At 55.6% G+C, this 23,495-nt stretch overlaps 1 protein-coding gene across 1 annotated transcript in view; it reads left to right on the top strand.

Moving 5' to 3' along the window:
- MAP2K3 (mitogen-activated protein kinase kinase 3) overlaps nt 1-22,209 on the top strand; it is a 30,073-nt gene extending 7,864 nt beyond the window's left edge. Inside the window, exons 2-12 of the mRNA XM_036888156.2 lie at nt 6,557-6,623; nt 6,966-7,014; nt 8,004-8,117; nt 8,284-8,403; nt 9,777-9,893; nt 10,897-10,948; nt 12,297-12,424; nt 12,930-13,007; nt 19,264-19,403; nt 20,480-20,525; nt 21,113-22,209. Of these exons, the coding sequence (XP_036744051.2) occupies nt 6,557-6,623; nt 6,966-7,014; nt 8,004-8,117; nt 8,284-8,403; nt 9,777-9,893; nt 10,897-10,948; nt 12,297-12,424; nt 12,930-13,007; nt 19,264-19,403; nt 20,480-20,525; nt 21,113-21,196 (995 nt within the window). The 3' untranslated portion in view covers nt 21,197-22,209. The remainder of the gene's footprint in view (nt 1-6,556; nt 6,624-6,965; nt 7,015-8,003; nt 8,118-8,283; nt 8,404-9,776; nt 9,894-10,896; nt 10,949-12,296; nt 12,425-12,929; nt 13,008-19,263; nt 19,404-20,479; nt 20,526-21,112) is intronic.
- Nucleotides 22,210-23,495: the final 1,286 nt, after the last annotated feature.

The raw sequence follows: 23,495 nt of genomic DNA, 5'->3' as shown, positions 1-23,495 counted from the left end.
ACTCTGGTGTGTGACCCTGGGCTAGTCCCCTGCCTCTGGCCTCCTATCTGCACTGGATGGTCCCTGAGGCATCTTGCAGTTCTGAGCTGGGAGCTCCTGGGAGGCCTGGTGAGCCCGGCTGCCCCTGAAGATGGAGGGGACACAGCGCTTGCCCAGGCCTCTTCCTTTCTTTCTGATTTTTTTTAAGTCACTTATGTTTCAGTAGCTGATGCTGCATGTGGTAAGGAATTGCAAAGGGACAAAAAAGGCAGCTCCTTGCTTCTCCTTGGAGTCCTCTGTGGGGGCCCACCATCCTGCCCAGGCCCCCGGACCCTCCCCACTTCCCTGATTGTACAGAGCCTGGGCCTCAGGGTCCTCATCTGTAAAACAGAGAGATCCTGTTTCCCCTCCCTCTTGGGGTTGCTAAGGGATGAAATGAGATGTGACTCAGTGTGTGGCACAGCCTGGCATGCAGAAGTTGCTATCCACACGTTGGCAGCTCTTTTTTCTTTTTATCTTGTGGCAGTATACCTTAGGGATAAGTTCCTTGGGGGGATTTCTGGGTCAGTGGGGTATCAGGATAATGCTGAGTCCCCCTCCAGAGGGGTGGGCTGGCGAGTTCACATGCTCACAGCACCTGCGTCAGGCCCTGCACCCTGCACCACTGCTCCAGCCTCTCCCTTGTCCTCCCTCTGGGCCCAAGCCCCTGCCCTGTCCCTGGACCACCTTGCTGCTAGAATGTTCCATGACTGCTCCTGCTTCCCATGGCAGCCTCAGTTCAAATCTCCCTCTGAAAGCTTCTGTCCCCTGCTTGCTTTTTCTTCAGAGGCCTTGGCATACTTACAGTCCTGTGTTAGCATTGCATGTGTTGTCTGTGGTCCTGTCTCTCCCGTGAGCCTTGGGCTTGGCCCTGGCACCATTGTCATTTTGGGCTGTATCCTTCTGAGTGGTGGAGGCTGGGGATGGATGGTGGGCTATGGAGCAGAATCTTGGGCCTGTGGCCACAAGATGCCAGCAGCAGCCCTCCAGGCTGTGACAGTCAGGGTATCTTCAGACATTGCGACAGCCTGTGGCTGGAGCATAATCTCGGGAGGAGAGGGAACAGAGGCTGTGAGAGGGTCAGGCACAGAATCCTTCCCAAGGGCTTTGGTCTTGAGGAAGGCCCTAAGAGGTGGAGGGAAGGGGTGAGTGCCAGGTGGCCACCACACAGCTGGAAGACAGAGGACAGGGCTGTGGGGCTGAGTGGCCAGGTCTGGCACAGACAAGCAATCAGAGTGAGAAGGCCTTCCCTCCCCTCTCTTAGGAGCCTGGGAGGAGGGTGCCTCGGCACAGCGCATGCAGCTGGCCCCTGCCTGGGGAGCCAGGACTGTCCTCACTCCCTGCCAATGTTCAGCAGTCTCCCCAGGGGCCTCTTTGAGGGAGAGAGACCATGGGGCAAGATGCCAGCCTCAGGTACATGTGGCCCAGGTGCCTGGCCTCACTGTCCCTGCTTTCCATCTCTAAGCCTCACCGGGCCTCTCTGTCAACCCGGCACTCCCCATGGAGCAATGACACCTGCAGTGAGCAGGCTTCGTGCACGTCAGGTGTCAGGCATGGGATTTTTGGCTGGTGAAAGCCAATAAACATTAGCTATTCAGGTAAACCTGCCCCATCTAAAAGCCTGCCTCTCCCCTTCTCAGGCCTCAGTTTACCTACCTGTGCAGTGGGAGTGGGCTGGCCTAGTTGCTCTCTCTCTAAGGAACCCCTGCAGGACAGAGATGACCCAGCTGGGGTGGGTGGGAGCCAGAAGGAGGCACGGCAGCCTCAGGACATCTGGCCTCCTACCTCTCCTTGGTGGGCATGCGGCCCCTTACCCGATGGGTGTGGACACTCAGGGCCCAGGACTTTTCTAGTGAATCAGAAATTCTGAGAAACACCTGAAATACCACAAAGTAGGGGTTGGGGTGATAAATCGGGAGCAGGCATCACTCTGGTCATGTGACTGAGCGTGGTATGCTGGGGGGTCCCTCAGTGTCTGTGGTGAGGGGTTGCTCGCTCCTGTTCCCTGCTTCCTCCGTGGTGGACCCTGAGAGAGAGGCACAGTCCAGTCTGTCTGAAATCCCCCCAAGGCCCAGGGCAGGGTGGGAGGCCCTCTCTCAGGCCCTCAGTCCAGGTTTGGTCATTGGAGCCAAACAGGCCTGTCCTCACATCTGCTCACTGCCAGACACTGACCAAGAGGCCTTAGTCACATCGCCTCTCTTGGGTCACCCCCTACCCCCAGTACAACAGATAGGTGAGAATGCTTCCCCGTGGGTTTCCATGGCTCAATCTAATCTTGCATGTGTCAGGCACTAGGGAGGCAAGGCACTGATGACCTGATGACCCTTGGAGGTCAACCCATTATCCCTGTTTCAGAGTTAAGGCTATGCTACCCAGAGAGGTTAAGTCACTTGCCTAAGGGCACTCAGCTTGGAAGTGGCAGAGCTGCAGCTGAGCCCAGGCTGCCTGGCTCCAGAGGCAGTGCTCATAGCATTTTGCTAGCTGTCTCTGAGATAGTGACTACAGAATGGTGACATGTGAGAAGTGACGGGAGAGAAGCCAGCTGGACCCAGGGAGATGCAGCAACAAGGGTGCTTAGCTGGAGCGATCAGGAAAGCCCCTCTGAATAGGCGGAAGGTGAGGGCCATATACGGTGTGAAGTTGCAGGACAGTATTCCAGGCAGATGGAACAAAACATGCAAAGGCCTGCAGCGGGAAAGAAGGTGACTCATGAAGGAATGGTGAGTGGGAAGAGAGGAGGGCAGGGCCGACAGGTGTGGGACCCCTCTCTGTGGTTTCCAGCCTGTACTGTGGGCCAGCGGCATGCAAGGCTCCCTGCCTATGGTGCTGCTGGGGCTGGAGTGGGCTGAGGACATGCAGATGCCCACCTGCCCACACCAGGGGCCTGCATGCCGAGGCTGGAGGGCTTGTGGTTTGTGGTGGGCAGCCTGTGAGCCTCTGTTTGTTGTGATGACAGTTGCCACACAAGCCTGCACCCAGGCAGCCCCAGGCCGGGCCCCATGCTGATGTCTGCTGTGGATGGTGGCAGTGCGTCCATAGAGGCCTCCCCACTGTCTGACAGCTTGATGTGACAGCTGCAGGTGAGAAGGCTGGGAGCACCCCCCTCCCAGCCCCCCAGCCCCTGTGCTCCAAGCGGCCTCCATCCACCCTTGCACGGGCCCCAACCACCAGTTGGCCACAGGTATGGAAGCTCCTTTGACAGATGGGTAAACTGAGGCTCATTGAGAGGGATCACATCTCAGAAATTCCCCAGTCCCACAGTGGGAGTTGGGTGTGCAAGTGGGAGTCAGAAGGATGAGGATGGGCTGAGAGCAGAGAGGATGCAGGCACGGGTATGGCCATGAACCCCAGCAAGCCTGAGTGGATTGCTGATTTTTAACATAAAATGTTTCACTTCTGGTTGCAAATCATCCAGTCAAGAATAAAATCTTCCTGTGCAGGGTGTCAGCTGGAGTGTGGAGCTGGCCTTGCTCGGGCCTGGCTGCACTGGCCTGGCTACAGCCTCTGCCAGCCCCCTGCAGCACTGTCTGACCCCCAGGAAGCACAGGCGGGGTCTTAGGAACTGGTGGCCCTGCATGCCCCAGATTTTCTGTTTTCTTCTTCCTGTGTGTAAAGTGCTGGGCCTTTGCAAACCCAGGGAGGCCTTTGGGTTTCCTGCTCAGAGTGAGATGCAATGTGCTTCCCCCTGGGGAGCTGCTGGCCTGTCCCTCTGGTGTTGGGGAATCTCCCTGTGGGAGAGATGCTGGCAGCTCCTGGCCTGGTAGGTCTCTGAGGCAACAAATCCAGGACTGACTCTGGCCCAGCTCACTGTGAGCAACTTCACCTCTGAGCCTCAGTTTCCCCAAGTAAAGTGAACCCTCCCTAGGATTGTCAGAGCATGTGGATCAATGGGCAGGGCCATATGTGTGACAGGTAAGCTGCTGCTTTGATGGATGAAGGAGCTTTGGAATGAGACCCATGTGGTCCCTGACAGCAAGCCGTGTCGCCTCATCTGTCACATTGGGGGAAAACACCTCACACACAAGTCATGGTTAGGCAGCTGGTACACCCCAGTGCTGGGTGGCAGATGGCAAATGCCATGAACACAGCCACTACTCTTTGTGGAAATTGCTGTCTCCTGAGGGTTCTTGGTCAGGTCCTGGACAGGCAGGGACTGGGTGTTCAGAGGTGGTGACGTAGCTCTGATACAGGCCAATTGCTGTTCTAGTGTTTTACCTGATGACTGCAAGGTAGGTACTCTTTTTATCCCCATTGCATGATAAGGATACGGAGGCCCAGAGAGGTATGGGATCTTGCCCAAGGTCACCCAGCCTGTAGGGGCAAAGGCAGGATTTAAACTTGAGGCAGAGAGTCCATGCTTTTGGCTACAGAGTTGCTCCAATGCCAAGGCCAGTGTGTAGCAAGTAGGGGCTCTGTGGCCATGGTATGAACCATTGGGGCACTGGCTTGGCAGTGGGTGTGGGGCTTCCTGTTCAGGGCCTCTGGGACTGTGGCTCTGCTGCTGGCTGCCAGGGTACAGATGGACACACCTTGGAGCCTGGCATCTGGAGTCCCTGGGGTGGCTTCTGCATGTGTTGCCCCCTGCATTCTGCCCACCTGCACCAGTACAGGCACAGGGTCCCCATCCCCACCAAGACTGTTCTGTTTCCTGGTTGTTTGTCCAGCTCCGAGGACAGCTGGGCTGGGTGCTTGTCTTCCCCGTGGCAGTAACAGCCCCATGTCATCACCCACAGTGGTGCCAGGCCTGCCTGGTGGCTTGGCCCAGGTGTGTGGGCCCTGTGCTGGGTCACAGATTAGGCCCCAAGGCGCATAGTGGGGCATGGCAGAGGCTGGATCCCAACCTGGTTCACAGGTGGCTTCAGGGCCAGGGTCTCCCAGCGCTCTGGGAGCACCCACGGCAGGTAGCACAGGGCTGCTGGTAGTTCCCAGGTCCCAGGGCAGCTGCTGGTGTGTCAGCAGCAGTTGGCTGGGGTGGGCTGGGAGGGGGGCCCTGCCCCACAGGCAGAAGGACCTGCCGGAGCAGGCACGTGAGTGACACTGTTTCTGCCCTGAGTTGTTTTGAAAAGTCATGGTTGAGTCCTAGCTTTGCCACTCTGCTCATTGGTCTGGGCAGGCTACTGCCTGCCTTTGGAAAAGGGAGCCCCTCGTCGGGCGCCTGGGAGCAGGGGATCTGGGCTCAAGCCCACCTCACTCCTCACCAATGGGCTCCCTCACATCTCTGAATCTTGCTCTCCTGCCTGTGAGGTGCTGAAGTACCCTCTGTGTGCCCCAGCTGTACCCAGCGACCCATAATGCCTTGGCGGTGGACCAGGTACCTGGCCACATTCAGCTGGCTCGAGGTGCATGGATGGACACTGGGGCTAGGAGAGGAGAAGCTCCTGGCCTGCCCTTAGGGGTGAGGGGGTGGGAGGCGCTGTCTCAGGACTCAGGCCCACCTGGTGCCCTGGGAAAGGAAGGAGGCTTCCTGGGGTGTCCTTGGAGGGGCGGCAAATGCAAGAACTTTGCAGGGCAGGGAGAGAAATGGGCACCAGGCTTCAGCCAGGTCCTCTCCAGCTTCAACCACATTTGTGCTTGGAGGTGACGGGGATTTTGAGGCTCAGAGAAGGGGCTTGCCTCAGGGCTAGCACCTGAAAGGAGCTCTCTGCCTCGGATGTCCTCACCAAGGTCAGCAGCACAAGGGGGGAGGGTGGAGGCTGCACTTGCTTCCAGGGCGGCTGGAACAAAGCACCGCAACGAAGCCCCGCAGATGGGGGGCTTAGGAGACAAACCCTGGGGCTCAACAAAGCCCTGCAGATGGGGGGCTTAGGAGACAAACCCTGGGGTGCCATCCAGAGGGTGGAGGGCCAGGGGAGGAGTCGCAGGCTGGTTCCTCCTGAGGTCGTGAGGAAGGAGTCGCTCCCAGCCCCTCGCCTTGGTCGGCGGCTCTGGAGTCTTCACGTGGTCGTCCCTCTGTGTGCGTTGGACTGTGTCCAAATCTCCCCTTCGTAAGGATGCCAGCCATGCTGCTGACTTCGTGATGACTTGATCATCTCTGTAGGGACCCCACCTCCAGCAGGGTCGCACTCTGAGGTCCTGGGTCTTAGCCTGCAACACGTGAATTTGCAGGGGTCACAATTCAGCCCTTAACAGAAACTTAGGATGTAGGACTTCTGTGAGGGGTGGGAGCGCTGGGGCCTGGCTGAAAGCTCGCTACTCAGACCTGGCCTCGCCCAGGCGTGTGCCAGGTGGCCTGGTGTGCAGGGCTGTCCCGGTGGGGCCAGCTCCCTTGGAGGCGCCCTTGAGGCACGGCCTTTCTCAGGCAGTTGTGGGGGCTGTTTGCTGCCAGCTTCCATGTGCACTGGGGGGTGCGGGCATTTCCACCCAGGGCTGGCCCTGAGGCTCTGGGGCCCCAGCACAGCACTGGCTGCCAACCTCTGTGTCTGCTCCTGGGCCCTGGAGGGCAGGGGCCTGAGGCATCTCTCCCCCGGCTCTGTCCAGCCCAGGGGATGTCGACTCACTGAGCACTGACCTTCTGAGCCTCACCTTCTCTCCCTCTTAGGAAAATCCAGGAGGAAGAAGGATTTGCGGATATCCTGTGTGTCCAAGCCTCCTGCACCTAACCCCACGTGAGTCTGCCTCAGTTTCTCTCCCAGCTCAGCCTGGAGTGGCTTCCTGGGGAGGAGAGCCTGCAGGCAGCATGTCCTGGTTGGCACCTCCTATGAGGTAGGGTGGCTGTGGGGCTCACGGGGGTCACGTGTCTGCTCCGGCCCCTCCTTCCACCTCAGGGGTGGGCCAGCATGGCCCTGGCTCCTGTGTGACCCCCACGGTGCTCAGTGACTGAGGTGGGGTGCCTCTGCCCCCTGACCCGCCCCCTCCTCCCCCACCCCAGGGCCGGGCTGGTTTGCTCCTTCTTCCGGGGAAAAGGTGTGGCTCCCTCTGAGGCTCATGGGGTCTGTTTCCCCCCACAGAGCCCCCCGGAACCTGGACTCCCGGGCCTTCATCACCATTGGAGACAGGGTAGGTGCTGGCTGCCCTGTCACTGCGCCTCAGTGTCTTCATCTGATGGGCAGGCCCAAGCTGGCCCTGTAGTGCTGCTGGGAGGTGGCTGTGAGTGGCATACAGCGCTGGGCTCTGGAGAGGGGCCCCTCTCTGGCTGTGGCTCTGTGCTCCTGGGCTGCTCGCTCTTTGACCCGGCTGTCTGGAACGGGGATGGTCAGCCTGGCTCATGGGCCCCTCACGGGCCAGAGCTGGCCTAAAGTCTGCTGACCTCAGAGCTTGTGCTTTGGGACCACCTGTGCCCGTGTCGCCTGTGAGAACAGTGTGGAGCCCTCACTTTCCTGGCCCTGCCCTCGGGGCTGTGGCTGGGAGCCTGCGTTTCCGCTCTGGACGGCCTGGGTGCCAGTGGGTGAGGGACTGTGCCTCACCCCCAGGACACAGAGACCCCACTGTGGAGGCCTCCTCGGTTGGCAGCCACCCAGGCTGATTTTCCCGCCCCGACACTTGTCACCATCTGACTCCAGTTCACCTGCTTGCTTATTCCTGTTTTGTTGGCCCTGCAATAGAGGGCAAGACAGGGTACTGTGCACTGTGAGGGCAAGACCTCTGTTTTGTTCTGTCTGTCCCTGGTGTGTGAAACAGGTGCTCGCAGATGGTAGGAGGTTGAACAAATGATTTAGTCCACCTGCCAGAGTGGGGTGGGGGAGGAGGAAAGGGCATCTCCTGAGTGCCACATGCTGGATGGGGCATTTCACAGGCCATGTAATCTACACCTGTGACAGCCCTGGGATGTTGGTGATGTGCCTGTTTTATGGAGGGTGGTGTGAGGCCTAGAGAGGTTAGGTGACTTGCCCTAGGTCACACAGCAGGAAGTGACTGGTGCATGACTTGAGCCCATATCTCACTGACTGGCTGTGCTCTCCCGCTGCCTTACCTGTCTCCCCTGGGTGAGGTGTGAGGCTTGCTCCTGACTTGCAGCTACCAACTGTCTGTCTTTTCTGTCTTCCAAGAACTTTGAGGTGGAGGCTGATGACCTGGTCACCATCTCGGAGCTGGGCCGTGGAGCCTATGGGGTGGTGGAGAAGGTGCGGCATGCCCAGAGTGGCACCATCATGGCCGTTAAGGTAAGGACCCCACCCTGCCAAGCTCAGAGCCGGGCTCTGCCGGGGGGCTGTGCAAAAGACACATGGGGGCTGAGCCTTCCTGTGGGTGCCCCCCAGAGCTCCTGGCCCTCATGGAAGGGTGTGGCCGGGTGCTGCAGCCACTGAACCATAGTCCTCTCCCCTGCAGCGGATCCGGGCCACCGTGAACTCACAGGAGCAGAAGCGTCTGCTCATGGATTTGGACGTCAACATGCGCACGGTGGACTGTTTCTATACCGTCACCTTCTACGGGGCCCTCTTCAGAGAGGTGTGGCCTGTGGGGGAGTGGGAGGCGGGTGCTGGAGCTCAGGCCACCCCTGGTCTGTGCACCTGTCTCCTCTGTTGAGCCTGCAGCCCACTCTTGTGCATTCTTACCCCCGGGCATTGCTGAGTGCCCTGTGTGCCAGGTGGGGGGTGTGGGAGGGAACCAAACAGGTCCCTCCTGCCCCAAGACAAGACAAGGGCTCTTGAGAGCTCAGGTCCTGGAGCCAGACTGCCTGGCTCCCGTCTCCTGCCTCAGTTTCCTCACATGTGAAATGAGGCCGGTAATTGTACCCACCTCACAAGGCTGTCAGGACAATGAAACATGGCCCAGGTTGACACTCAGTACCCTGCAAGGGTCTGCCTATGTGGACACCTGCCTCACCAGCACCTAGGCTGGCAGAATGGGGCTCCAAGAGCAGGGGCAGCCAGAAGGTCTGTGAGGGTCTGATTCTACATCTGCAAGAAGGACAGGATGTGGGGTCAGCGAGGAATCAGGCGATGCCAGGGAGCATGGAAGCTGGGCTCCTGCTGGGAAGGGCTGGTGTGTGCGGATGGAGGCCAGGCACCTGGGTGAATGCACTGGGTTTGCGATGGTGGTTTGTCGCCTGGAGCTCAGAGTGAGGTCAGGCTTCCTGTTTGTTGCCTGGCTCCCCAGGCACCTACAGGGTCCTGGGCTTGCTGGGTACAATGGGCCAGCATGGGGTCCACACGTTTGACTGGCTAAGCCACTGCTGCATGCCAGGCTGAGGCTGTCTGTCCCCTTGCCACTGCAAGGACAGATGCACACCTGGGCCTCCCCACACCCTGGTCAGAGCTGGCAGGGAGGCCTAGGGACCTGTGGGCACCCTAGGAGGCTTCGCAGCAGGCTGTGCTGGAGTCCCCAGGAGTCTTCTGGGGCACCGAGTGGGAGCCAGGGAGGCAGGCATGGTGGGTGGAGTGGGGAGCCCTCTGCCCAGGTCGGATCTGAGATGTGTGGGGGCTGTGGGGGCTGTGGTAGGAGGGGTGTGCAGGCTGGGCCATGAAGCTGAGGAAGCCCTCATGGAAGGGCACGGTTGGGAGTGTGTTTTAATTACTTCTCCCTGAGAACACCATGGAATTAGGGATCAGATGGGGACAACCAGAGGTGACAGAGCTGGGGGAGGCTGGCATGTATACATAGCAATGCAGGCAAGCTGGGGAGAAGTGAAGCAGGTGGAGCTGAGAGATTGGGGGGGCAGAGTGGGAGGAGCTGGGAGCTTGGTATGTCCCTGAGGTAGGGGGTTGGTCAGTAAGTCTGCAGGGAGGCCCGGCTGGCACTAGTGAGGTGGGGGGCAGGCTGTTTAGGCACAGGTACGGCCCTGGGTGGGCCCAGGCTGACCTCTGGATGTCCACCCCCAGGGAGATGTGTGGATCTGCATGGAGCTAATGGACACATCGCTGGACAAGTTCTACCGGAAGGTGCTCGATAAAAACATGACAATTCCAGAAGACATCTTGGGGGAGATTGCTGTGTCTGTAAGTGGCCCCAGGCCTAGATGGGGTTTGGGGGTTCCAGGCACCTAGCCAGAGGCCCCAGCCCTGCCACAGCAGGCACAAAGCCCAGCTCGATGGTGGTATCTTGTGCAGAGCTGGGTCCCCAGTGTAGCCCAGAACCTGAATGACTGCCCCTGAGAGGCCTAGCTCCCTGATTGCGGACCAGAGCCTTCTTGCTGAGGGAACTCCAGAGCCTGGGTCTCCTGGAGCCACACAGATTTGGCAGGTCCTGGGTTTCTAGACCTTCAGAGCTTCCTAGACCATTTTAGAAAGAGGGCTTAGCATTTACAATTTCCTCATGCTTAGACCTGTGGCAGCTTTGAGAGGTACAAGCTAAGTTGGGGGAAAGGTTAGCATCTAAATTGTCTGTTTTTTGATGTTGGACATTCCTAGAGGAGGGCAGCAACTCTGGGCTGGAGCATCCTGGCAGCCAAAGCAAAAAAGAAAATGGCTTCAGTAACACCTGCTGTATATTGAGGACCTGTGGTTCTCAATTCTGACTACACCTGGGAGTGTTTAAACATGCCCATGCCTGGGTATTGAGTCAGAAACCTGGATGTAATTGGCCAGGCTCCCCACCGTGTCTCCCTGAGGGCAATGGCTCAAGCATATAGGCTGGTGGCTCTACTGAGGGAAGGGAGAGGAGCCAGGGAGGCTGCAGAAGGGCTGGGTTCTACCCAAGAGCCAGGTGGGGGTGCTGACAGCCCCCTGGGGGGGGGGTGCGCAAGTCTGGGACAAAGGTTTGGGACCCTGGCCCCCTGGGGTGGGTGGGACAAAAGCAGGGGGCTGGGTATGTCTGTGCTGAAGATTGCCAGGCCACTGGAGTGAATGGCAGAATGTAGGCAGGTGCCTGGGATCCTGAGGGGCTGAGGTGTGTACACGGGAGGAGACAGGTGAACACAGGTTGGGGTCTTCCTGCTCTGTTGTTGTTGGTGCAACTGGGAGTCACACCGGTCTCTTCCCCTCACCCCCATCTTGATGCCAGATCGTGAGGGCCCTGGAGCACCTGCACAGCAAGCTGTCCGTGATCCACAGAGGTCAGTGCGCCGGCCCGTGCAGGCCCCGGGCTGCCACACAGTCTCACCGGGTTCTGCCTAGGCCTTTCCTTTTTTTCAGGAGGAGCCAGCGAAGGTTGGGGGAGGCAGTAGGTGGTGATGTGCCCACTGGGGTGAGCGTTGAGCCTGCCTCCCTGTCTAGGCCACTTTCCATTCTTTGCCCCCCTGCCCCAGACTGGCACCTTACACCCCCTGGACAAGGACAGGATGGACCTTTGTTCTGGGAAGGTGGACTTTGTCTTGGTGTCTCATCTATAGATTGAGGAATGCTCAGATTTGTAGTTACTCTCCTGGGAATCGGTTTAGTTTACAACCGTGTAGCCTTCACCCAGTCAAGATGGAGGGTATTTCCAACTTCACCCCAGCCCAGAAAGTTCTCTTGGCCCTTCCTGGTTATTCCCTGTCCTGATGCCCTTGTCTGGCTTTCTCCTCATAGATCAGCTTTACTTGTTCTCGAACATTGTATAAGTGGGTTCATAGGGCATGTCCCTCTGTCCAGCCTCCTCCACTTGACCTCATGTTTCCGAGGTTTGCCTGGTCGTATTTGAGGTGGTTCCTTCTCTTTCCTGCTGAGCAGTCCACTTACTCAGATGAACTGCATTTTGCAGACTGATTCTCCTTTGACCAATCAGTGGCCATCTGAGCTGGTGCCCCCAGCTCGCTGCTGTTGAAGGTTCAGCATGGGGCCTGCTGGTCATCTTTCTGTGCACCTCTGTCCTTTTGCACATCCTGTGGAAAGCACGTGGGATGTGTGCTGTGTGGTTCTCTGCTGGAAGGTTCCCTGCCATGTACCCTGCAGCTGCTGTTTATTAATCCTGAGTATTGGGGTTGGCTCCACATTCCTGTGCAGACCAGCCTCCTGTCTTTCAGCTGCTGCCCTGCACTTCCTGCCTGAACTCCCCAATTTCTCAGTGTGGACACTGGGTGGTTTCTGGGTTCTCACCCTGTCAGTGATGTCCCTTTCCCCACTCCCAGCCCAGCAGGGCCCCAGAGCTGGAGGGAAACTGAGGCTAAGTTCTGGCCATGAGGCTGCAAACTGGGACGAGCCTCCTGCGTTGACCTTGTGTCCAGAGATGGTGGGCACGAAGACGTGGTTCCAGGAGAAGCACTTGGAGTCCCGACTTCCTTCCCCACTCATGGCTGGTGGCTGGGGCATTTCCCAGCTCTGCTGACACCAGCTGTGTGGCCTTGGCTGGGCAGCACCTCTCAGAGCCTTGAACCCTCCTCTGCCCCCTGGGCCCCGGGAGTTTAGGGTGTGGGAAGAGCTCATCGGCTTCTGGCCGGAGCTCCACAGCCTGGAGCTGAAAAAGTCATGTCCTGTCCCTGGCAGATGTGAAGCCATCCAACGTCCTTATCAACAAGGAGGGCCACGTGAAGATGTGCGACTTTGGGATCAGTGGCTACTTGGTGGATTCTGTGGCCAAGACGATGGATGCTGGCTGCAAGCCTTACATGGCCGTGAGTGGTTCCTGTGCCACCCTGGGTCTGGGGCCACAGCTGGGGTTCAGGAGAGGGTGCGCCCAGGAGTTAACTGTCAGGGACCGGAACTCCCTGACACCTTGAATTTCCTGCGGCCTGTGCCCAGCCTGCTGAACAGCCCCTCTTTATCCCTGTTATTTACTGTGCCCCAGAGTGTCCATTCGCGTAGGTTTGCCGGGCACCATGGCAGTGACTCATGGGGTCTGTGCTGGTGCTGCCTCACCCCCATTGTCCTGAAGGGGCCCTTCCTCCCCCGGGCGGTGCCGCCCTGCAAGGCAGGCTTTGGGCCTTCACCACCAAGACCCGGGCCCACGCTGGCCTCGGTTTCCACCTCCTTCCTCACTGTGAGGAGGTGGGACAGGGTGAGCTCTGGCCCCTCAGTCTGGGGCGGGAGAGGCACGACCCAGCTGAGGGAGCTCTGCACGGTTCCTGCCCTGCCCTTCAGCCTGGCATGGTGCTCATGCCTCCTCGACCCATCTTACAGCCTGAGAGAATCAACCCGGAGCTGAACCAGAAGGGCTACAACGTCAAGTCGGACGTCTGGAGCCTGGGCATCACCATGGTGCGCGCTGTGAGGCTCTAGGCGGGGCAGGCGGGAAGTGGGGCTCTAGCCCTGGGGTGGGGGGCAGTGAGGCTCTAGCCCTGGGTGGCAGGCCCTGGGGCTCTAGCCCTGGGGGAGGGCTGTGGGGCTCTAGCCCTGGGGGGGGGGGGGGGGCGTGGAGCTCTACGGCTGGCGGGGCTGGGCCATCTGTGAGCTTTCCGAGGGCTGGCCAGAGAGCTTAGGCCCTGGAAAAAAGTGTCAGCTTCACAATCTGAGAAGAGAATGTGCCGTCAGACATGACGATGTATTTAAGGGAACACCTACAGGTGACATTATGTGCCTCCCTGCTGGCGAGGTGTGCCTGTCGCAAACGGCCTCCATGTTTTGTGAGAACTTGTCAGGCGGACTTGCCCAGAGCTCACGAGTGCTTGTCAAGAAATCATAGCCAATACCAAATTAAGTGAGTTTCTGGTACACAAATAGTTTCGAAAGCAAAATGGTAAAAATCTTTAAAAAATTTTTTTTCACAGCAAGATGTGTGTGGCTTGGGTCCTGGTGCATTCCCTTGGGTGTGGCGGGCCGGGGTGGCCGGGCCCCGCAGCCGAGGCCAGTGGGGCTTGGGCAGGTGGCGGCTGGCACCAGGCCCTGGGCCGAGGCCTGAGGGTACGGCCAGGCCAGTGGGCCTCGGAAGCCCACCCCTGCCTGGGACAGGGATCGGCTTGCGGGTGGGTTGAAGTTTACTTATTTATTTAGAAAGCCCACCCTGGCCCCCTAGTGGGGCGTGGGCTGGAGGGACAGGATTGGGTGAGGGTGGGAATTGCCCCGCCGGCACCGGGAAGCTGTGTGCGAGGCCTGTGTGCTCGGGGAGCAGGGCCAGCATGGCAGCTGGCTGGTCGGCGGGCCTGTGTGGCTGTGGGCCTGGCCTTTCATCCCAGCCAGTGGAAGCGTCCGAGGTGTGGGTTTGTAACCCACGCAGCCCCCGGCCCCCTGTCTCCTGGGGGTGGGGGTGGGTACAGTCATTCACAATTAGTCAGTGAAATGTACGTTGGGAGAGGGTGCGGGGAGGAGTAGAACAGGATGGGGAGGCGGGTGGTGGGGGCCGGGTGGCATGACTTTGAGGAAGGCAGGGCTGACTGGACCGCAGGCAGGATCTGGGAGAGGCCCTGAGGGGAGGGCGCGCCCACTGTGTGGGGGAGGTCTGAGCAGTGCGTGTGGGGTGGGAGTTTGGGGTCAGCATAGGTGTTTTGGATTTTACTGGTAAGTAGACATTGTGGGGTCAGGGGCATCCCCCCTGCAGCTGCAAATCCAAGAATAACTTCTGACGCCCCCCAAAACTTATATACTGTACGTAGGTCAGCTAACTTTAAATGCCACAATTAGTAGAAAAGTAGAAAAGAAGGGGAGGGCCGAGGGTCCAGCAGAGGGCAGAGAGCAAGTGGAAGGTGAGCAAGTGGCCCCACTGGCCCCTGCTGGGGGATGCCTGCCTGCCGGGGGCCAGGCTGAGCTGGGAGGGCCTCTTCGCAGGGGAGACAGTGTCCCGCCGCCTCCCCTCCCACCGCCTCCCAGCTGCCCTCTGTGCTCTGACCTGAGGGGCTGGTCCGCTCGGTCAGGGAGAGGGGCTAACAAGCCGAAGTGGTGGGTTTGGTCCCTGTATGGGCCACTGTGCACAACGGTTTTCCTTTTCCACCCATGGTATCTGTTGCCTCACATCCAATTACAGATACTATGTATTTATTGAAAAAAAATCTGCATATAAGGAGACCATGCAGTTTGAACCAGTATTGCTCAGGGATCCAGTATACTGCTGTACCTGTGATCCTTGTCACACTGTGTGACGACTTTATAGTCTGTGTTGTGCACAATGACAGGGAAAGGATCAAAATCAGATCACTGTGTCGGAGACATGGGGTTGCAGGACACCTTCAGTTCTCCTTAATACCATGGACACATCATTTTTCAGCTTCACTCCTGAAGCATAGAGGGACACTTAAAGCCGGAAGGTGGACACTGTCCTCACAGGTAAGAGTAACTCCTGAGTTAAAAAAGACTAAGGACAAGTTCTTGTCACACAGTCAGACCTCATTTTATCACACTTCATGGATTGACAACCTTGTGTCCAGTAAGTCTATCGGTGCTATTTTCCAACAGCGTTTATTCACTACATGTCTCTGTGTGACATTTAGGAATTCTCATGGTATTTCAAACTTCTCTAATTATTACGTTTGTTATGGTGTCTGTGATCAGTGATCTTTGATGTCACCATTGTAACTGTTTTGGGGTGCCCCAAACTGCACCCATATAAGACAGCAAACTTAATTGATGAGTGTGTGTGTTCTGACTGCTCCATGGACTGGCTGTTCCCCGTCTCTCTCCTCTCTGCCGGCCTCCCTGTTCCCTGAGATGCAGCAATATTATAGGTTAATGGCCCTCCAGTGGCCTCTTAAGTGTTCAAATGAAAGGAGGCAGCACACATCTCTCGTGTCAGTGCTAGGAATGACTCAGCTTGGTGAGGAAGGTGCACTGAAAGCTGAGAGAGGCTGAAAACCAGGCCTCTTGCCTCCATATAGTTGACAAGTTGTGATGCAAAGGAAAAGTTCTTGAGCAAAATTAAAGGTGCTCCTCCAGTGAACACGGGAATGACAAGAAAGCGAGGCAGCCTTACTGCCAGTATGGAGGAAGTTTTAGTGGTTGGGATAGATGGTCAGACCAGCCACAACTGTCCCTTAAGCCAAAGCCTTGTCCAGAGCAAGGCCCTGACTCTCTTCAGTTCTCGGAAGACTGTGGGAGGTGAGGAAGCTGCAGGAACCAGAGTCTTAAGGAAGGTAGCCGCCTCCATAACGTAAAAGCACAGGTGAGGCAGCAGTGTTGTGTAGGCACTGCAGGAAGTCACCCGGAAGATCCAGCTCAGATAATGAAGGTGGCTACACTAAAGAACCAGTTTTCACCGTAGATGAAACAGCGTCTGCTGGAAGAAGATGCCAGCTAGGACTTCCATAGCTAGAGAGGAGAAGTCCGTGCCTGGCTTCAAAGCTGCGAAGGATAGGCTGACCCTCTTGGAGGGGCTAATGCAGTGGGTGGCTCTAAGTTAAAGCCAGTGTTATGGCCCATTCCAAAAATCTCAGGGCCCTTAAGAATGAGGCAAAATCTACTCTGCCTGTGCTCTATAAATGGAACAAAGCCTGGATGACAGGTCATCTCTTTACAGCATAGTTTATTAAATAAATATTTCAAGCCCACTGTTGAGACCAACTGCTCAGAAAAAAAGGTTTCTTTCAAAATATTACTGCTCACTGACAATGTACCTGGCCACCCAAGAGCTGTGGTGGAGATGGACAACGAGATGAATGTTGTCATGCCTGCTGACACAGCATCCATTCTGCAGCCTGTGGATCAAGGAGTCATTTCAATTTTCAAGACTTACTACTTAAGAAATACATTTCATAAGGCCATAGCTGCCATTGACAGTGATTCCTCTGATGGATCTGGGAAAAGTAAATTGAAAACCTTCTGAGAAGGATTCACCATTCTTGATGCCATTAAGGACATTTGTGATTTCATGGGGGAGAGGTAAAAAATATCAAGATTAACAGGAGTTTGGAAAAGGATGATTCCAACCCTTATAGGTGACTTTGAGGGGTTCAAGGCTTCAGGGGAGGAAGTCACTGCAGATGTGGGGGAAACAGCACTGGAACTAGCATTAGAAGTGGAGCCTGAAGATGGGACTGAATTGCTTCCATCTTGTGATAAAAGTTTAATGGATGAGGAGCTGCTTCTTAGGGACAAGGAGAGTGGTTTCCTAGATGGAATCTACTTCCTGTGAAGATGCTGTGAAGATGTTAAAACACCAACTAAGGATTTATAATATTACATAAACTTAGTTGAAAAGCAGAAGCAGAATATGAGAAGACTGATGCCAATTTTGAAAGAAGTTATATGGGTAAAATGCTATAAAATAGCATCAAATGCTGTAGACAAATCATTCTTGAAAGGTAGAGTCAGTCAATGTAGCAAACTCATTGTCTTACTTGAAGAAATGGCCCCAGCCACCCCAGCCTTCAGCACCACCACCCTGATCAGTCAGCAGCCACCAACATGGAGGCAAGACCTTCCACCAGCAAAAAGGTGATGACTCACTGAAAGCTCAGGTGATGGTTAGCATTTTTTAGCAATAAAATATTTTTAATTAAGGTATGTACATTTTTTAAGGTATGTACATTTTAAAATAAATAATGCTATTGCATACTTAATGTGCTGCAGGATGGTGTAAACATAACTTGTCTGCACTGGGAAGCCAGAAAATCAATTTGTCTTGCTTTAATTTGGTGCTTGCTTTATTGCCGTGGTCTGGAAGCAAACGCACATTATCACCAGGTGTGCCTGTGTTTATAGACTGCAGAGAACAGGTCAGGTGCTAGACACCCCACTCATGGCTGCTTCACACATACACTCCTGCTCCCCTCCCTCCATCCTTCCCTGCATTCCATCTGTCTACATGTCATCTTATTGGGCACCTGCCACATCTAGGTGACCTTCTGATGGGCCTTGAACAAGTGCATATTTCAGTTACCAAATGCATAAGAAACCACTCCAGAGCCTAGTGACATAAACCAACCAGAGTTTATTGTTTCTCATGCTTCTGCAGTTGGGCTGGACTCAGCTAGGTGGTTCTTCCACTCCACCTGGCTCTGGCTGGGGTTGGGGCTGCTCAGGACTGTGCTGGGCTGGAAGGTCCAATAAGGCTTTACACACTGGAGGCCTCCTTACACTTCCTCTCAGCAGGCGGTGGCGGTGGGGAAGCCTTGCACTGGCCGCAAGCACCAGGGAGGTGCTGTGTGCTTAGGCTGCTGCTCGGTATTTCCTCCGACAGACGAGACTTGCTGTGCGTCTTTGTGCCCAGATGCTGTTTTTGTCTTTTGTTTTTTGAGCTTTTTAGAAGAAATTACCAGGAAAGGGACTGATTGTTAGGTCAAGGGTTTGGACATTTTTCCGTCCTCTAATTATAAACTTCGGTTAGCTGCAGGGTCCTTCTCTGGTAGCTCCCACAGGGTCCTCACTTATGCTTGTTGGAATCAGTGAAAATTCTAGGAAAAAGCACCCTGAATTTGTCCTGTGAGACTACAGACCCACAGGATCACCCCCACACGCGCTGCACTGTGTACTGTCCATCTGCGCGGGGGTGTGTGTGTCTTGGCTGGGAAGGGGCCGTTAGCCTAATGGGAGGTACCTTTCTTAGCACGATCATCAGTGGCCTGTTCCAGTGCCAGCTGCCGACATGAAGTACTTGTTTGAGCTGAAGCCTCTTCTGTCCATCGTGGTGATTGTGGCCTGCCAGTGCCTCTGTGCTATTCCAGGCAGGGACCTGCACTGACCTGATTTATTTTTTTCATCTCAGCAGTCAAAATTGGAACCCAGAGTTGTAAGCTAGCCAGTGTTTTCCACAAATGACTTCCTGCCAACTGCAGGCAAGGCACAGGGCTAGGTGCTCAGCATGGGTGCAGAAGACATCCAGCCTCAACGTCACCCACAGGGAGGCTCAGGTCCAGTAGACTGCTGTAGTTACCATTTGTCTGAGGGGTCAGGGAAGTGAAGGCTTCCCTGAGGAGGTGACACTGAAGGTGGGCCTTATAGGACACTGGTAGGTGGGTGCTGGGGACTCTGTGGAGAAGGTGGGGCTGCAAATTTCAGTCCTGGACAGGGTGTGGTGGGCTATCGCAGAGTGAAGGAGGCAGTCAGATGCGGGTCTCGGGTTTAGCGTTCCTTGTACAGCCTTGGGGAGAGATGAGTGCATGAGCATCATTTCATTTCCCATCTGGCCCTCCTGTGGTAACAGCTGCCCAAATAAATGGCAACAGATGCTTAAGATGTTGTGGAGACATTAGAGAGGGAAGTGGCCTGTGTGAACAGGGAGGCCATTGCCAGCTGCTGCCTTCAGAAGGGTGGCCCACTATTGCTGGCTCCTCTGATTTTACCAGATTAGCTGGAACCTGGGTTTTTAAGGAAGATCATGAGAATTCAAATTGTTTGAAAACTCAGCAACCAGTCACAGCCCAGGGCTGGATTACTCCATGAGCTGTAGTCTCTGCTGTCCAGGTCAGAGGAACCAACTACTGGTGTCCCCTTGGCTTTCCTCTTTGGTCTAATGTCATGAGCGGGCTCCTCGACCTGCCTTGTGGCCCAGTTCTGAACTTGAAGCCAGGACAGGCAGGTTCCCAAAATGCCCTGCTCCCAGGTGCAGAGTGTGTGTACATCTGACCTGGTGCCACTGTCCCTGCTGCAGATCGAGATGGCCATTCTGCGGTTTCCTTATGAGTCCTGGGGTACCCCGTTCCAGCAGCTGAAGCAGGTGGTGGAGGAACCATCCCCCCAGCTCCCAGCTGACCGTTTCTCTCCTGAGTTTGTGGACTTCACTGCACAGTGGTGAGTCTCCAGCCCTGCCATGGCCTTTGGGCCTCCCCAAACCTCAGGAGCACTCCTCCCTGCCCTGGGCAGATCCCAACTCCTCCCTGGGATCTGTCCATCCCTTTTTTCTTTAGCAAACAAACCACCAATCAACATAGCATCAAAAATATTCAAGGCAGAAATATAGCACAAGGAAATATTTGACTATTGTCCTTGGGGGGATTTTAACACAATCCTAGAAATGGACAGACCAGGTAGACCAAAAAAGAAAACAAACAGCACATGGAGGACTTGAAAATATAAGCAAATTTGCTTTTTTTGATGTTTAGAACTTTGTAGCAAGTTAAAGAATGCCCATGGGAGCTTATAAAAATTGTGCTTTAGAGTATATAGGAAATAGGGAAAAAGGAAAAAAGGCAGTCATATAGGCATATTCTCTGCACACAATTAAAACAACTCCATAACTACAGAGGGAAAAGATACATGGAAATTCCAAGTAAATTCTAATTCACTCTTGGGTTACAAAAGAGATTTGAAAAATAAAATTACAAGCTGTTCAGAAGTGAAAGATGCTGAGAACATAACATACCAACATCTATGTGTTATGGGCAAAGAGATACTCAGAGGAAAATTTGTAGCCTTTATTTCTTTCATTAGAAAATAAGAAACACTAAAAACAAATGAGCCTGGCAAACAGAGTTATTGGTCACCTTGACCCTTTTTAATAGGGACTCTCTTCTCCTGAGGAGGAATTTCCCCTCCCAATTAAGGATACCAAGTGTACGATTGTTGGCTGTAGCATTTCAGTGTCATTTTGGTATTGGGATCATGGGAAATTCCTCAGATCATTATACAGACAAGAAAGCTAACATCCAAAGAGGTAAAGAAACTAGGTCCAAGTCTCTGTAGTTTGCACCCATGGATCCCACTCCTTCCTTGGAAATGCCCCCAGAACAGTCCCATCCCTTCTTTCCTGGGCCCCAGGAGTACACATTTCCCTCTTGCTACCCAGCCAGGGGTTTGGCTAGCTTGGAGGGGCCAGACTCCACTCTTTCATGCCAACCTGGTGTCAGCTTGCCCTTGTTTATTCCTAGCCTGAGGAAAAACCCTGCGGAGCGCATGAGCTACCTGGAGCTGATGGTGAGTGTGGGTGGGAGCAGTGCTGGGTGGGGAGAGTTTGCTTCCCACACATGGAGGTGGAGAGCCCCTCTGGCTTGCCCCACCTTAATCAGTAAGGTGCTGTCACTCCTGCAGTCATGCACACCCCAGCTGTCTCCTCCTTCTCCCATGCCAGGCCCTGTGGAGGGGCTCACAGGCAGTGCTGTGACACATGGTGCAGGGGGAGGGATGTGGCCGTTTTATTTGAAGGCATCAGGGAAGGCTTCACAGGGAGGTGACATTTACCTGAAAGGATGAATGAGTGTTCACCTGCTGATGGAGAGGACATTCCGGGTGGGATGCCCAGCATGGGCAGAGGCCTGGCATGTGTGGGGAAATGTGAGTTCAGTATGGCCGGAGGATGGCTGCAAGAGGGCCAAGAATGAAGTCGCCAACACTCTCTAGCTAGGAGGGCTTCCTAGAGGTGGAGAAGGGTAAGTATGAGTTTGCCAGGCAGAAGGGAGTCCTGGGCAGGAGAAGCATGCAGGGGCTGGGGTTGGATTGGAGAGGCAGGGCACCTCGACCCCAGTGTCAGCCCATCCAAGGTGACTGCCTTCTGTCCCCACCAGGAGCACCCTTTCTTCACCTTGCACAAAACCAAGAAGATGGACATTGCTGCCTTTGTGAAGAAGGTCCTTGGGGAGGACTTGTAGGGGCGGGGCCCTGACTCCCACTCTGGCCTCCAGGGCCCTAAGCCCCCTCTGCTGGGGCAGTGCTTGCCCATACCTGCAAGCTACTGCCACCCTGGCCTTGGGCCTTCCTGGAGGAATCTGGAGGAATGTAGGGGGCTGCGCCTGCCTGACAGGGCAACGGGCTGTTGGTCCAAGTGCCAAAGAACCAGACCACTGGGGGTGCCCAGCCGGACCCATGTGGGCCCCACCAGTGCCTCTGCCCTGTTGTTCCAAGGACCCTATGTCTCCACCCTCCGAGACTTTGGACCTGGAGGGGCGAGAATGCCCCCCGCCGGATGCTGCTGCCCCTCCCAGGGAAGGCAGCCCATGCCTTGGTGCAGGCTACTGCCTTGGCCCAGCCCTGGATGCCACTCAAAGTTGTATATTTTTTTAATCTCACGATTGAATGGACTTTGCACACTTTAGCCCAGGGTGGCCACACCTCTGTCCTGGCATTGGTGTGGGGGATAGAATAGAGGGATGAGCCATGTGAATCCCCCTGAGTGCCCCATGAGCGAGATGCCAGAGCTGCCCGAGCCTGCACCCCAGCACTGGCAAACGGCCATTAAGGGCACATGGGGTCAACAGCCCCGCCCACCACCCCTAGGGCTGTCATTTCACATTTTAAAAAATTTATCCTCTTTGATTTTTTCTTTTGCTTTGTGGGTTTGGCTGGTTTTTCTTGCATGGTTTGGAGCAGATCACTTTTCTCCCACCCTCTAGGGCACCAGCAGGCTGAGACATGCTTTCTCTGCTTGGCTGGGGTTTGCGGGATGGGCCTGAGGTCTCTGTTCGGAGAGCTGCTAGGGGAGCTGCCAGCCCGCTCTCCTTGGGGATGGGCTCAACAGGGGCTATGGATTTGCTTTTGGTGTTGTTTGAAAGAAAAAAAGAAAATATATTTTTTTGAAGAAAGGACTGCCCATCCTGGGTCCTGTCCCTGATGGGTTGGGGCAGTTACCTGATTGCTGTTTTAATTAAAAAAAAAGTGGGACAAAGGTTGTGTGAGATCGTGTGTCACAGTGGTGAGCCACACTCCTCAAGTGAAGGTCTGTGGCCTCTGGAAGGACCCTTTGTTCCTGGGCCAGGGCCAGGGCAGCGTGATGAGGGGAGCAGGGGCCCAATGGCCTGATGGCCCTGTATGTGACAGGTCCTTTCCCATGTGAGGATGCTGAGGCTCTCAGAGGGCTGTGATGAGGTACCAGGCCTGTGGTGGATGCTGGGCAGAGCAGACACAAGCCCAGCCCACTGTCACTGAGGCACAGTGAGGAGCACATGCTAGGCACTGTGCACGGCCTTGAGTTACATTATTGTCTCAGGTGGTTATGTTATCCCCAGCTCACAGATGGGAGAACAGGCTCAGAGAGCTGAAGTAACTTTCTCAAAGCTGAACAGCTTGTAAGGTGGAGAAACAGGTTTAGGGACAAGTATCAGCCCGCTGGAGAAGGCTCTGGGGGGAATAAGGGTGGCTTTAGAAAGGCCTTGCCAGGATCCAGTCTGGTTTTGTGATACTTGAAGCCTGGGCTGGGGCAGAAACCCTTGTCCATCAGACTGAAACAGGAGGGAATTTGCTTATGTAAGCAGATCTGTGGCTTTCAGGTATAGTTGGATCCAGGAGATAAGTTACTGTCCTGAAGTACTTGTGTCCACCTTAGTTCTGTTTTCTGTCTCAGTTCAACACACCCGTCATGGGCACAAGTCAGGATCCAGTGGCTCCCACCAGCTTTCAGCAAAGGGGTGCCAAGCTCCAGCCAAAGTCCTAGGGCTGGCTTTTCTTGGCTGGGAAGGGCTCAGTCACATGGTCATCCTCTAGCCAAGAGGATCATATCGGGGAGAGGCAGCCTACCCACATCTCAAAGTCTGGGAGCTGGGTCGCCTTAGTCCTCCAGGGGAAATTGGGGCATGTTCCCAGTGGGAAGCACAGATCCTCTTGGGGTCCATCTCTCCACTGCCGCGGTTCACCACTCCTGTCCTCAGTTCAGCGAGAGGCCGTCTTCTTGTCCCCAAGTCAGCCTTCAACCGTTTCCTGGCACAGCACTGAATTTCTAGGTGCTTGTGTGCCCCTTCCTCCCTCACGAAGGCTCCTGCTCACCTCCAGGCCTTGGCACTGGCCTTGCCCTCTGCCTGGAATGCCTTCACCCGCCCGCCATTCCTGGTCTCCCACGTCAGTTCTTCAGAGGCCAAGCCCCACCGGCCCAGACAGTCTGTTCCGCTGTATCTGGGCAGCCTGACCCGCCACTGTTGAGTCCCCAGTGCTGACATCTAACGACCGCTCACCCAGCCT

The sequence above is a fragment of the Manis pentadactyla genome, chromosome 4 (genome assembly GCF_030020395.1).
Source record: "Manis pentadactyla isolate mManPen7 chromosome 4, mManPen7.hap1, whole genome shotgun sequence".
Taxonomy (NCBI): domain Eukaryota; kingdom Metazoa; phylum Chordata; class Mammalia; order Pholidota; family Manidae; genus Manis; species Manis pentadactyla.
This window is presented reverse-complemented; position numbering and strand designations above follow the sequence as displayed.